At 38.2% G+C, this 15,893-nt stretch overlaps 1 protein-coding gene across 1 annotated transcript in view; it reads left to right on the top strand.

Annotated features, from left to right (window-relative positions):
• Nucleotides 1–908: 908 nt before the first annotated feature.
• The window catches only part of LOC129003743 (protein TMEPAI-like), a 41,151-nt gene continuing 26,166 nt past the window's right edge, over nt 909–15,893 (top strand). The window contains exon 1 of the mRNA XM_054432039.1: nt 909–1,019. Coding sequence (XP_054288014.1) covers nt 909–1,019 — 111 coding nt within the window. The remainder of the gene's footprint in view (nt 1,020–15,893) is intronic.

Here is a 15,893-nt window from a genome sequence, read left to right as displayed (position 1 = left end):
AAGTAAGATATTAGGTTTAGTTTAACTAGCTTGTACTTGTACAATGCTATGATACGTGATACTGTTGCCTAAGTAGTTTTGAGTTTTTAAAGCTTCCTTTCGACTCTGTTGAAGTAAGCGACATTATCACCAACAAACTTGCTAGACCAAAGAAAAACATCTCGAGAGCAGTTGTCGACATTTCGCTGTTTCCACTCCGCAACACAAATGTCGGCGACAGTGTTGATCTAGGAATCGGTTTCCGATAAAGCGTTGCCGGCGACATTGTTACCTACAACTTTATTCAAGTGTTTCACTCGTGCCGACATTGTTGACGACGTTGTCTGCGACAGATTTTGGCCAGAGTGACGAGGCTCAAGCGAATGTGTAGGCCTACTGAAACTCCGATTAATTATGCTAACATTATTTGTTTGATTTACGTGTGTTTTGATGTTGCAGTGTGGAGCGTCGCTGTACTGGCGGTGCTGCTGATAACTACCCTGGGCCTCATAACGTGTGTGGTGAGCCACTACAAGGGCACGGCGCGGCCCTGTCACCCCCCCGCGACCCCTACACCTACAACCACACCCGTGAGTACCACATTAGCTTAGTGCCAATACTTCTGTAATATGTATTCTTCTGTCACTACCCTGGGCCTCATAACTTGTGTGGTGAGCCACTACAAGGGCACGGCGCGGCCCTGTCACCCCCCCGCGACCCCTACACCTACAACCACACCCGTGAGTACCATATTAGCTTAGTGTCAATACTTCTGTAATATGTATTCTTCTGTCACTACCCTGGGCCTCATAACTTGTGTGGTGAGCCACTACAAGGGCACGGCGCGGCCCTGTCACCCCCCCGCGACCCCTACACCTACAACCACACCCGTGAGTACCATATTAGCTTAGTGCCAATACTTCTGTAATATGTATTCTTCTGTCACTACCCTGGGCCTCATAACTTGTGTGGTGAGCCACTACAAGGGCACGGCGCGGCCCTGTCACCCCCCCGCGACCCCTACACCTACAACCACACCCGTGAGTACCACATTAGCTAGTGTCAATACTTCTGTGAGAATATCACCGCCATCAGACTCCCCTTGTACACTCTGTACATACGCGACCTCCCATCATCTCCTCCGATTGTGGTCTCGGTCAGTTCGCTGACGATGCCGTCCTCTGGACCTCACACACTCATCTGACAGACCACATCCCACATCCTCCAATAACATTGTCCTACTGCCTCCGTTTGCACATCACATTCAATACTTTAAGTCTCAACCCTGTTATTATCCTGAACTCCCTTGTGGTGTTGGGACCAGATCTTAGTTTGTCCACGTATATTTCAATAGTATCCGCCTGACCCTGAAGATATCCCGCCAATACTTCGAAGCTAAACTCAACTCTTAAGTCTCCTAAATCACCCCATCACTCGACACTCCAAGAAAAGACTCACCATTAGTCTACAGTATATGCACCCTCCGTGTCCTCAACCGTCGTGGTTTCTGTTCATAAGCATCCCTAACCAGAACATACTCATCTGAACTCCATCCCGTTCATCCTCTTATGTTGACAACCCCCAACCCTCTCACCTGAAGCGTAGAAGCTGCCAAAAGGTAAGCGAAACTACCCAACTCGCCAACCTACCAAAGTAACAGTATAAACACTCACTATACACACCTAAAACCAAAAACCAATAACCAAACCACAAAACAACTAATAGCTGATACAGGTCGACTGTACCCCTAAACTACCCAAGACTGAAGAGTACCAAGTCAAAGTCCCAGTGGACCTACCGCTCACACAAACTTCTCAATCACGTCAAATATCAGGTCAACATGGCATCCTATAAGCTCACAGAGAAGTGTTGGAGAGTGGCCTTAGATTTCTGTTACAAAATGTTGTTACAAGTTTGCATACGAATTGTGTAAGAATGTTATCATGGGACAACAAATAGACCGCGTCCTGTGGAATCACATCATGCATCGGACGCTCGCATCATGACCTATGCATGCATGAACACTGCTCGCCGCATGACCTATGCATGCATGCACAGCGCTCGCCCACCTTCTATAATTACAATCAATATGCAGCAGTAAATAACATCACCTGCCGCGGTCTGCTGCCGCGTTATTTCATATCTATGTAAATTCACCGATCTACTTTACAGATTTCCAAGTTCTTTGCTAGTTTTTTTACTGGAAATAAACAGTTACGTTGGTTCCGTCACGCGTCCCCTATGAATATTAACGAGAAATGGGATTGTAGTTTGAAATGTGCATTTTAAACTGTTACCTGCAGACAATGTCAAATACAAACATTTGACAATAAAAATCACCTTAGTGACTTCATTGTATAGTAGTCTATAGTACAGTATATATGAATGCAGGGGCTTATGTTTTAGTGGCTTAGGTTCAAATCTCGCGAATCACCATGGCTATTATATGATAATACCTAGACCTGAGCCTTGAAATGTAGCTTCAGCTATCAAGCAACAAATTAAGATAAATTTCTTAAGTGAGAACTGCATCTGATAATTTACGCGAAAACCCCCTATGATGTAAAATAATTAGTGTGCGACATTAAAAAATAAATTACTCGTTCTCCAATAACTTCGTATTGAAGAAAACAAAATATAATATTTCTGTTTCAGTTTGTTGATATAAGTTCTAATGGAGACGCCTAAAAAAATCATTTGGTAGACTGTTTGGCTTTTGGTTTGGCATGCAATTAATTGTTAAATCCTGTTAAGTATACAAACTAGGAAGCTATTTGGAAATTCACTTCACAACGGTTAAAATTATAACCTGTTTGTTGTGAATTTTCACCCAGGAAATGTAAATGAAAGAACTAAGAGGTTCTTTGTATGCAAACAAGATCAACTCACACAATGGTAACCTTATATGCATTATATGTTGTATATTTATCTCAGTGGGTTGTATACTGTATAGCGGTAGAATAGTTTGTATAATGCACAGACACCTACAAGGTCAGGTGGTGTTATCAAGGACCGCCTCGTGGTGTTACGGTCATAAACATAAATTGCATGCACTTCAGAGATGGTTAAATGCTGGTGCAACTTTAGAGTTACTTCAGTTAGCAAGGGACTTTTCAAGGGCCAGACAGTATTGTAAGTTTGCAATTTGTCACTAGATCAATTAAATGTTTTATGGCTTTGTATAGCTCACTGCACGAAATGTGTATTTTCAAGACTAAATTTTATCAGACCCACCTAAATTAGATTCATCTAGCCTAATTAGTTTTTACCTGAATTAATTCAGCTTATCATTCCTTTCCTATGTACACAATTTATAAATTCTCAACTATTCATATCTCAATAAAAATCTAAATCCGTACATGCTTATTCAACTACTAACAAATTGTTAAACGATAATGTAAAGTTCGCAGGGAAATGTATTTTTTCATTACATGACATTACATCTGAAAATGCAAACTTAGGACTAAAAACTATTGACTAATCTTTTATTACTGTGGGAAACTCGCAATCACATACAGATGAATTAGTTTTTTTCGTACAGCAAGTCTCTTTGTTTTTGGTCGAACATAGCTCTGAAAATTGGCACTTCGCAAAACAATCACTCCATGAACCTTTCCAATATGGATACGACGAAACTTAAAAGATATATTAAGGTCAAATGAAATGGAGCATAATTATCAGAAACTTCCAGATATACAACTTCAGATAAACACATTTCCAATTCAGTTCTAGCCTCGCTGTAACGCCGCACTTGTTACTGAAGTATTCCACAGACAATCGCATAAACACAACTACTAAGTGGAATCGCAGTACCACGACTCTGACGGCAAATAATCGGGAATATTCGTGACAGAAGATATTATCTATCAAAGTTACATCCGCGATTATCTGGTAATTTATCTAAATGCGCGGATCGCGGGCGCGGCGGGCATGCACACACACGCCCCCAGCATGGGCATGTACTAGCATGCTGCATGCACGGAGACATGCATGCATGGCCACGCAACAGGCTATCTACTATGCACTATCAGCTATGTGCTATCTACCATCCGGTTATCTGATTTGCATTTTTAAACTAGGATGATTTACTGAGATAATAAATTGTGCTGTATGCCGGTTTGCTGCTTTTTGTTGACAATTTGTTTTTGTACCTTTTATCATTAATATTGAAAATAATATATCTCTTCAGTGTTTAATTATTGGTTTTGAGAATCATTTTTCCGATGGTGTCCAAACAAACTCTAAACGGGGTTCAAAATCTCGACTTCAACGCTCTTTGGTATCTAATATTATGTAGATAACTCAGTCATTAAGTTGTCTAATGAACTATGTAAAAAAATCGAAGTTCTAGGTCAATTATTGTGATTGCATTTAAATTAAGCAGTTGTGGAGTAAAAACTGATTTATATTCACCGTGTCTTAAATGTGCATGATATAACATTTGCAAACAAAATAATTTAATATGTACAGCTTTTGTATTTAATGTTTGTAATTAGCCACTACCGACATTTAATTGTAATTAATCCTTTTAAACACTGTAATATCATTTACCAGCATGTAATAAAACTGTATTAAGCTATTAAAAGGATCAAAAAACATTATGTACAGCTTTACATGTTGATAAGCTATTCCAAGAATTAATGTTCAATCAACTTTCCATCACAAGACAAAGGTTTGCATTTTGATGGGAATTAACAGAATTTCATTTTATAGAAGCCTATAAAAGGTGTTTTATTTCAAACGTGGTGACGTGAATAGGTACACAATAGACTGACGCTTTGATCGGTCTGTCACAAGCGTTCTAGCTTATTGGGTCGCATCGAGATGTAAAAAGATAAAAGGACTTGATGATAAAACGGAGTGATAACAGTTTTGTATAGATTGACAAAGATAGATTCCCAAATTTCCATTGGGTTGAGTAGAAAACTATTATTTGTCATGGTAAAATATCCTCCTACAAACTTGAAGTGTGTTCTTTTCCTATGTGATGAAAAAGTAGATTTGCAAATGTTATTGTTTAAACAACCAACATTTAATTTTCATCCTTAAAAATTACTTTTTGCTCGTGATAACAAATTTGTTCGAAAAAAGGAAAAGTTTTTCTTGTACATATACAAAAGCCTGAGTTTTTGAATGGATGGATTTTACTTGTGTAAAATTCGCTTACAAAATTCCACTGACGTCGATAAAGTAGGACTCTTTCAGGGAGGGATGTTGATTTAGATGAGGTATACGTTTAGATTAATTCTATAATACTCATTGTGTTTCTAATAAAAATCTGTATTTTCCATCAAATCATCACTATGTTCAAAATATGTTCTTTTTAAAAAAGAAAATAGGCTGAAAATGAGGAAGGAAATTGGAAATAGGCTGGTTCAGAAAGATGGGTTGTCAACTTCAGCACCAAAAAGTCTTTGGTATCAATCAATGGTACGTTAGTCAATGGTATAACCTTTGTATAATGTAAAAAATTATTTTGGTCGAAACAAGACACAGAGTAGTGATGATAGTGAGTTCCACCGTTCCACCCCAAACATAAATATCAATAAGTACAGTGTAGCCAGAAATGCGCGCCAAACTAGGGCGGTAAATCGGCCTAGATCACCGGACTTAGGCCAAAATACGTTACGCTAGGCTGGGATTAGTCGTATTTATTGTTATAATCCAGACAATGTTTTTGTTAAGCCATAACGGACGACGTGTTATGTGATATAGCCACTGTAGGAGCGAGCCAAACTAAATGTTTTCGTAAATCGTGCTTTTGCTGTTATAGAACATGGTCAGTTAGTGTGCCTTGCTTTACCATGTGTGTGGATGATTCGTTTCAGGATGGAATCGTATTTCAAAGTTGAATTTTCTAAGGATGCTAGTAACACGTGATAAATTATTTTTATGTTTAGTTGACCTTATGGTTGTATAGTACAGTCCTTTAAAAGGTTTAATTGTATAATTTCAACCCTGATTTTCACGTACTACAACCAATGGATGTAACTAGTCTTTAAAATTACCCCCAGGTCCTGCGTCATTTGATTTAACGCGATTTGGTTTCCAAACAATTATTTCGTGTTGTATTTTTACTTGTATAACTTTCAACCATAACGAACGACGCAACCGGGGACCTCTTGACACATACTAACAACAATAATTAAGATGTAATATAACTGAGACAAAGTTAACGTTCATACGAAACACCCTTGATATAAAACTGTTTTACAATATCTCCGTCGCTATTCAGTTGTGTAAACGAGAACATGAACTATCCTCTCTTTTAAAACTCCACCATACAAGCTGAGGTATGAAAGAGTTGCAGCGGCGCTTTCAACGTTTTAGCGAGAACGGATCCATTTGAGAGCGCATAGAGTATGCAATTATGACACCCCTAGATAGGGCACGGGGCTACTGTATTTCATACTCTATTTATGTCCAACCCTCACATCACATGACGCTAGTGTAGGCTAGTGTAGAACCGTTTTACACATTACTCCTGGCTATGGTAGTGGTAGTGGGTCGCAGCAATACCACAGGCACGAGAAATTCGTGAATGGCGGTATTCGGACACATAACCTCGGGGACTGAAGCACCTCGCTCTAGACCACAAGACCTCATTGGAATCAGAATTAGAATAAGAGCTGATATTTATTGATTTTAAACTGATGGAAGATAATAGACGATGCGTATAAAAACTCTTATAAACCCCTTTATACATAGATTGTAAGGTAAACACTACCAATACTACGATAAAATAGTGTGCTTGATGGTTAATTGCACTTAATAAATAGGCCTACAACAAACATATAATATAGGTTATGATGTTAGAATTCACCATCAAACCTTACAACATTTATAACTGTCACAATATTATACAACTAAAACTTAATTTGCCAAAAGACCAATCCTAAATCTACAATGAAAACTAAGCTCCGAAGTCTCGTGAAGTGTGGTTTAGCCTGCAGTGTACGAACATTGTGGTATTTTCCAATACATGAAAGGTCGCAAAAGCAATATTTCAAGACCGGAGCCTGTAAAGGTACGATGTCTGGCGTTGAGGCAACAAACAGGATTAAGCAAATATGTAGGTGATTTATCGACGAGTTTACGTGTTTTGCAATTGATACGTGGCTCACGTCTGGCCGTTTTGAATCTTACTGGCTTGTGGAGGGATTATACAGTACAACATATGCCTAGGTAGTGATTCTTAGCAAATGTCTCTCTAGTTCTTTAATTTTATAACCTATTGTTTATGGTTAATTTAACCACTTTTAAGGATTTTTGCTGTTTTAACATGGAATAAAAAGTACACTTTACGGATCATTGTCTAGGCAGAGTTGATACACAGCTTGCCAGGTAATTAGAATGTTACGGTTCGATCCCGAGAAGTCAAAATCGTTTTTCCAAACTTAACCCAGCTGTCCTTGATCAGATTTTTACCAGAAGATTAAACCAGCTTACCAGATTACCAGCTTAATCTTAATCAACACTAACTATTTGCTCATCTTCGTCACAAAGTAAGAGCTCTGGTGTGTCGGCGTCGAAAATCTAATATTCAAAGGTGATATTAAAAGACAGAGAGCAAGGTTCATTTGCAAATAATCCATACACTTTCTTACAAGTCTAAGCTGTGATTGTGTCATGGTTATTTTAAAGGTAATATTGGCTGTTGCATTAGTGCGACTCAGTTCGTCAACTCGTTTTTGCACTGAAAACAAGAATTTATAACTTCAAGTCAAACTGGCTATCATAATGGAATGTATTTGCTGTGTTCGTTGACTTATTGCGTAGTATTGTATGGTAAAATTCGTTAAATTTCGTAGTCTAGTGAAACCATAAACATCGATTTATCAGATTATACTTGTCGATTTATTGGCCTTATTACTTAGGTAAAGTTGTGTTAAAATAGAATACGTCTTTATTTTCTAAAACAAACTGAATAACACCACAATTTCTATGTATCTGAGATCATAGAATTTAAAGAGGCCAAGAGGCCGGTAAAAGATCCGAGGTTGATATTTGATAGCAATAGATAGACACATCGAGGTGAATCTGGGTGAACGGTGAGTGTGGAAGAAATGAAATGACAGCTTGTTCTAAGACCAGCTATTTCTTTAGCCATGATTATTTTAATAAATCCCAATGATCAATGTCAGTTTCGACAATTTAAAAACATCGGAATTTATTCGAGGTCAGTATTTGATTATAATAATTAATCAACTATGACAACTTTACTTTTAGTTCATGTTTGTGGCGGTTCAATCCACCTTCGCCTGACCCCGGTCATCAGTTAACTCTTGGTCGTCGCAGTTGTACCGATCTATCAACCCACAGTTAGATCTGAGAGTCGTTGCATGTAGTGTTATGTCAATTCAGCGACTGGGAGGATTGCTTGTAGTTGTAGTCTGTGTCTAGTTTCTGACAGCAGGTTAATCTCTCTAGACGAAGCTTTTGGTTACCCATCTCCAGATCTAGATCTATCTTCGTTGTTGTCTGTTCCCAAAACAACCTTGTATTTATTCACTGAGAAAAGTCTACAGCATCATGTTACCTGACTAATGACTTTGAATACTTCAATTAGACTTCTCCATTGTAAAATTTGAAGTATACATTATTTCTTATTAAAATTTTGGTAAGGGAGTCAGATTTGAAAAGCTATTCTGAGTGGGAAGCTATGCAAACGTATACACGATTAATTAAATTTTTCCTATATTAGCCTACATCAATTAAACTAGTCTCTTTTCCAAGGTCGTTTGGCTCTTCTTCCCGACCGATTTTCATTATTGGGATCTCAAATTGAAGGTATGCACGCACAGATTTCACATCAAGCATCGGCATATCTTACACTTTATCTACTGTATTACTCGACCAAAAACATAAATTTGATTATTTTCGAATTCTTACTTTAATTTAAGATGTATTTTACCAGTTATAACTGTTATAAATATATGTTTTGGTCTAAAAACCTTCGGTGAAATACCGGATTTTATTTAACCTATTAGTTATTCAAATAGGACGATTTTCAAGCAAACGCAAGGCGAACAACCCACATAAAGGTTATTTTTGTAAGGTTTTTCTATAATTAAAAATCAATCGCTCCAGTTGATAAAATTTGGCAAATTTATTTATTTCATCCTATACTATTGACGTATCGTCAAAAAACACATTTTATATGTTTTAGACTCAAAATCATCAGTGAATTATAAGCTTTAATTTGAGCTATCGATCGTTTGAAACAGTTAAGTTCAAGATACTGTATTACTCAATCAAAAATCATAAATTTGAATATTTCTCAAGCTGCGGAGCAGCATGGGCCCTGTAGTTTAGCAATTAATATTTAACAAAGAGTAGGTCTTAAATACCTATAAGTTAATTTGTTACAATCAAGTCTTGACGACAAAGTCCAATTATTCAAGTTTTATGTAAGTAAAACGGAATCTTGCCCATTGAAAATCTTTTTTAAATAACGTTCGCAAAATTCACTAACAACTACATTAAAACGATGGTAATACTCCTCACAAACTGCAAACGTATGTGTTGTATTAGAAAAAACACAATTAGGTTAAGCTACCGACAGAAAAGTACTGTACGGTACAGTTTTTCTCTCCCAACTTGTTACCAAAACCAAACCTAGGGTATTGTTGTAAAACCAGAATGTTTTTCGATACCAACCATCATAGTTTTAGAAGGACTCTTTAAGAGGCACAAAATAAGGGGGATACGGTAAACTATTCTATCTATCAGCCTATTCACTATTCAGCGATACGTGGTCCACACAGTCTAGTTCACTAATGTAACTACCGCACCACCTACAACGGTATAAGTAGGTATTGCAGCCGACAGGGTGCAATAACTAATAGTTGTCGGATGAATTATTATGCTCTTGTTATCTACATGTGCTTAATTGCTCCTTATATACAATTCCTGCTTGAACAACAGACAATTAACTGAAGATAAGGCTGTCGCTGTTGCATTGATCATTTGACAGTGGCATCCTAACGTTACGGGTGGTTGTCATTTATGAAACAGTCGAATTATTTTACCGCTGGATTTATTTCTTGTGGATTATTACATGACAAACGGTTAGTATATTATTTGTTTGAATTGTTTTCTACTTTTTGTATGAGCTTTGGTAAAGCTTTACTGAACTTTTGCTTAATCTGGTTTGTCAATTATTTGTTACTATACGTTATTTCTGCTTGGATGTTCTTGAGAAATGATTTGTAGGAATGTCATAATACTTTGCTATTATGAGAATGTCAATAATCTTTCAACATTTTTGCCTTTTGTTTTATCGACCTGCCTGACACCTTGCACTACATTCTTGTATAATTTGTTGCAAATGGTGCACAGTAGGTGAACAAATCAATTTAGTTGTGTTAGTTTTTAAATTGGTAAAATAAAAAAAATGAATAGTTACTATTGAAAAGCTGTTTATATATTGAACATTTTAAATTCAGATAATCCAAAAGGATATAGCACATCATGGAGTAATCAATCGTTCAGTTAGAAAACAAATTCTGCTGGTTGTTGGTGTCTGTATCTTTAAGGCGTGTTGTGTCTCAATACCGCGCTAATTTTCAAGTTTCAGTTGTAAAGTTCATATTTGTTTGTGAATTGTCACATTTGACACCGAGGGATCAAAGGCAATGCTAGTCTGGCTGGTTGTTTTGCAATAAATACTAGCTCTCTGAACATTCATGTCTAGAGCTCTACATTCATGTGCTTTTCATGTCTAGAGGCGATTCTCAGCGAATACACGAGGACTAGTTGTCTTGTGGGTTTGTGGTCGTGTTGTATCTCAAGACTGCGCTGTGCTATGAGCTAGAGTGGTCTAGGCTAGGCTGGTCGGTTATTTCGCAACGCCCGCGGCCGGGGGATAGAGGAGTCTCGGTCGTGCCTTCCACATCTACACGCGCTATTCCACGACCACGTGCGCTTAATGGCTGACTCAAGGCCGTACACGCACACACACACACTACTACAGCATCGTGGTCCATACACCCATCTCGCGGATATTCTCAAACAAATCTTAGTGTTCACAACTATCACGCAATAGCATTGCTTTCATTTCACAAAGGATCGCTTCGACTTCAAATTTCAGTTGAACTTCAACCGTTTCCCCTCCGGTGAAATCCAATATTTATTCGAACGCCTAATGGAGCCTCATTAACTTACGCATATGAATACGCCGCCCCTGGTCGGAGGTTTTGAAACAATTGTCCGTTTGAAATCAAACCCCGAACCGATTTGTACCCCTTGACCACCCCTGACTGCGCGTTGCACCCCTACAATATAGCGGTGATGGATGAATGACAGGCTGGGATTAAAAACTTGTCGACAACTTGTAGTTGTAGACCGCGCGGGTGGGAAAGGCCGTTGAAGGAATCAGTCTGAAGGAAGACCAGTGCAGTGCATGTCAGGACATCGACGGCCCTTAGAACTACCAGTGGTGAGACTCTTCTCCTTGAATATTGCAAGTACAAGGGTATTATTTTAATTTTATTTCGTGTGTTATCTATATATTTCATGTTAGGTGATGGTAGTTTCACATTTACCATTTGTTCGATGATTACCAGTCATTTTGAAGCTTGCTGTCCAGAAGAGGCTCTTGAAAATAGACCTACTGATCTCTTCTGCCCTACTGTGCTTATGTAGTATCATGATGCTTCATGCTAAATGTTTAGTACACGAAATGTTGAATAAATTATAATGCCCATCTCTTAGAGGTTTACCTGATAGATAATGTATACATTTTGTTTACATATATGACAGTTTTATAACAGCGAAGTAAATTCTTTCATAGAGTTCTTCATCTAACCACATCTAACCACCACCAAAACCGCTGCAAGACAAATTACTCGTTGGACATTTGTGCGTTTTGTAGACCACTTCATACACCTCCTAAAGTGAAATGGTCGGTAAAACTGTCCAGGTTTACCGATACACAACCACAGCGAATACATTAAGTACATAAATCAATCAAGTCGGTTGCTTTACGTTTGCAATATGCATCGTGGGTAGCTTGATCCATCGAAATGGCACATAGGCATTTGAGTGTAGAGATCTTTAAGGAAACTATGGATGCCAAGGAAATGTGTAAAGAGGGAGAAAACATGTGATCTTTGTTATCAGCGTCTTCACAGGATTGTCTGGTCTCTCAGATCGATACTGTCGCGACAACTTTCACTGATATGCTGACAACTTTGGCGTTCTTGAGTCTTTTTCCTTCCTCGCCAGATATTTGTCTTGTTTTTCTTGCGACACTTATTGAGTTATAGCCAAAAGTTAGTGTAGAGTTTGAAAGGAGCGTAAGAAACTCTCTCACTTGGCTTACGATAGTGTGACTTACATTTTTTTATTGTTTCAGAACATTTGTTCGTCGTATTTTATCTTGGAGCACTATTTATATGTTTTTGCAAACGTTGTCTACAGAACGGTGGTAAGACGAAACAAAGATTATGGTAAATGGGTTTGAGATGGTAAGTCAATTAATCATTCGTTGATTTGAACGTGCAGAAAGTTGGTCTTAACAATGGTAAGCATAGGTTAATGTAAAGGAGTCATCATCTTATTCCAACTTCTAAATCAATAATTATAGATTTAGACTACATTAGATTCATAGGTCGCCGACACACCAAGGCGTGTATTGTGAAAGTATGAATGAAGAATGAGTACCTATTGCATGAATGGAATGATCGTCTTGCTACCTTGAACCATTTACAAAGCCCAATTAACAAGTTCACATTGGTCTAGTTTCAATAAAACTAGTTTTTACCTCTCAGTGTTTTTAAATGTTTTTGAATAATATTAGACAATTTAAACCTCAAGGGACACAAATTTGTGTAGTCTGTAGTCTAAGCAATTGTTTAACGTATTCAAGTATTCAGTACTCTCTCCCGGTATTCTTGCCATGTGATTGTTTATTTTCTCCGTCGTTTCCCGCCAAAAGCGCCGCGACGCGAGGGAAGGCACGCGTGGATCGCGGCAGCAGCGTATTCGGCGCGTAAACTTGGCTACCTCTGCCTCTCGCGACGATGACGGGACCAACATACCGTCTCGGTTTGTTCAACGTTCAACTGACTGTTTCCAATTTGGTACACCAGTTATTTTTGAAATTTAGAATTGCGTTCCGAATGAAGAAAGCAAACAGAAATTTTCAACTTGTCAAGTTGCATTGTACGTATAAATTAATTTTTGTGAAGAAAAACAGTACCGGTAAAGTACATCTCTCTGTTGTGTGAAATGCAAACGAATTAAGCATTAGAATGTTCAAAATAAAAAATCGATGTAGATTATAACGATAATCAAATGATTTCTACATCGTTGTTATATTATAGGTGCAAAAGTGTGCTTTGATTATGCCTACAAACCAAACTGGATGCAGTACGTAAAAACAAAACAGATAGTACCACTAAAGTACAATTCTTATGCTCGTTGCAAGTATATTTCCAATTTATTTTAAATATTCAAAGATAAGCACTACGAAATTTAAAAAAATACAATTATAAATAACTTATCACGCAATTAGCGCATGGTATTTTTTTAGCTTATGTTTTGCAATCAAAGCTTAAGGAATTCAGAAAATGATTTATCTCTCAGATGTTGGTAAAATCGTCAACATCTCTATTCCAGACAGTTTGAAAGCTATTAAACTGAAAATCAAAGGTGTTTACGGTTTCGAGCGTGTATTAAACCAGAATAACTTTGGTAGATGTTGTCGCCTTCTTATAAACGAGCAATTAAAACATATAAACATGTTTCGGCGCTCTCCTTCTCTACTAAGTCGTAAAGTTATAATAAAACTCGCAGACGGATTGATGTCCTAGCGGGCGAACATAGTCACTATAGCCTGCGACGTGTCACTTGGCGTGGCCTCGTTGTGACCGTCTATATCGATGTTTGTGACATTGTGGATGTACCTACTCTCACTATATACATGCATATTGGGGTTTTGATTGTTGATTTAATTTATCAATCCATTTGTATCGATTCTTTATTTTAAGAGTTCCACCACCGTAAACGTACATCAAGCTTATTTACACATTTTTATTTTAAAAAAACCCGGTACGGTACATAAAAACTACGTCAACATTTACCTATTTCGAATTCATCCAATCTTCACTACTATTTCAGGTACACTTTTCGAAGGGATGTAAACCGCCTTGAGAACCAATCACCTTACAGAGGTCGGGACGGAAATAATCACGTGGGGGTTTTTCATTCCAGAGGATAAAGGAAACCCATATACCAATTTGGGGTTTCGTTCATTGGGAAAATAAAAAGCGAGGAGTGGCGCGCCGCAGTGCTCGGTTTCCAATTTTACCGCAGCATTACTCCTGTTTTACTAGCTCTCGACCAATCAGGGACCTCGCCTCTCACCCTTCACGTTCTTGCCGTTGCCGCCACTTGGCCTCTGCAGGGGAAAACTATTGGTTTTACTCACCGATGAAAGTACACGATCTGTGTGTTTGTATTTTGTTTTTAATTGTGCAGATAGCTGAGCTGTTATCATCGATGTATAATAACTCCTCGATGTATGTAGAGTTATTATACATCGATGGTTGTTATACGGTTCACCGTCAAATGTAAGGCCGATGGCTCGAATCTGAGCGAGATGTCCTTTCTCTATAAGCTATTAATTAATACTCTAATTATATTAACCTGTGAGTATTGAAACAAAGCAATTCAATACGATCACCAGAAAACTATCTGGTAAATAGGAGGGTTATACCTGAGTATGTACTGTGTAGAAGTGTGTCTTTTTGAAGTGTCACCTTCCTCAAGTAGACCTATCTACAATACTTGAGGTTACAAAGGTTGATTTCACATTGCACCTTTTTCTATTTTTGTAAATTCTGTAAAACGCCGACAAGTGCGATGTAAGCGGTGTAAGCGTAGCGCGGGTATTGTCTGGGCAGGGTACAGTGGCCGACCCGCCAAAATCGATATCGTCTGCCCCCTCCCCCCTTCTCCCACACTTCACTTTCACTCGTAACACTTGCAGGGCTACCCCCTAACCCCCCCACCAGACATGTCCTTTATACCCGCCGAAATATATCCCATCATTTTTTACGCGCCCTTACTTTTATCGTAGCCGGCATGAAAGATTGTACGTTTAAAGGCGGTGACACACTATCGATCTTTTCCCCGATCAAGACCCCGAACCGAGCAGGGAGAAGGGAGAAGGGAGATAAATATCAGCAAAATTTTACTCCGAACATTTCCCCGAACATGACCAGGACCAGACGAATTCTACCGAGCGCGGCAAAAGGAAGTTTGGAGAGAGATAGAGAGTGTGTGCGAGTGAGAGCGCGGAGGCAGTGCCGTGGAAGTGGGAGGGGGGGGGTGCATTGAAAGTTTCTATAAAAAGTTTCTATAACATAAAAATTATTGTTAAAAGTCGCATTTTGAAGACTTGTCTCAAAAATAAAATATTCTAGAAAGGATGCTTAGTTATATCTATTGATTTCTATTGGTTTTATTCATTAAAATAACGTTACAGAATGATCATTTTAATTGCCTTTAATAATATTAATGTTTATATTATTTTTGAAAGAATTTAAGTCAACATCAATTACTTAATTCAACCTTAATATTATTGATATAATTGATTTAACGGTTTCTACACTTTCAACCTTTACCAAACAAACCACAAACATTACATCTTAAATGATTATAATATATAACGGCAACATATTACCCAACATTTATTTATTTTACCAATTAAAGAGTTTAATTGCCATATTAAATCAGAACTATCAATGCTAGCGCAGGCGGCCGCTCGGTGCGGCGCTCGCGACGATGTACGGGGCAAAAATGTACCGTGACACACTATCGTACATCGGACCGTACATCGGACCGATCTTTTCTTTGATCTTTCGCCAAAAACCGCCTCGAGAGCGCTCGTCTCCCTGCTCGGCCTG

This window comes from Macrosteles quadrilineatus, unplaced genomic scaffold, assembly GCF_028750875.1.
Source record: "Macrosteles quadrilineatus isolate MER2022 unplaced genomic scaffold, UCM_ALF_1.0 Scaffold_9__3_contigs__length_116548681, whole genome shotgun sequence".
Taxonomy (NCBI): domain Eukaryota; kingdom Metazoa; phylum Arthropoda; class Insecta; order Hemiptera; family Cicadellidae; genus Macrosteles; species Macrosteles quadrilineatus.
The sequence above is the reverse complement of the archived record's forward strand: the minus strand, read 5'-3'. Positions and strand labels throughout refer to the sequence as shown.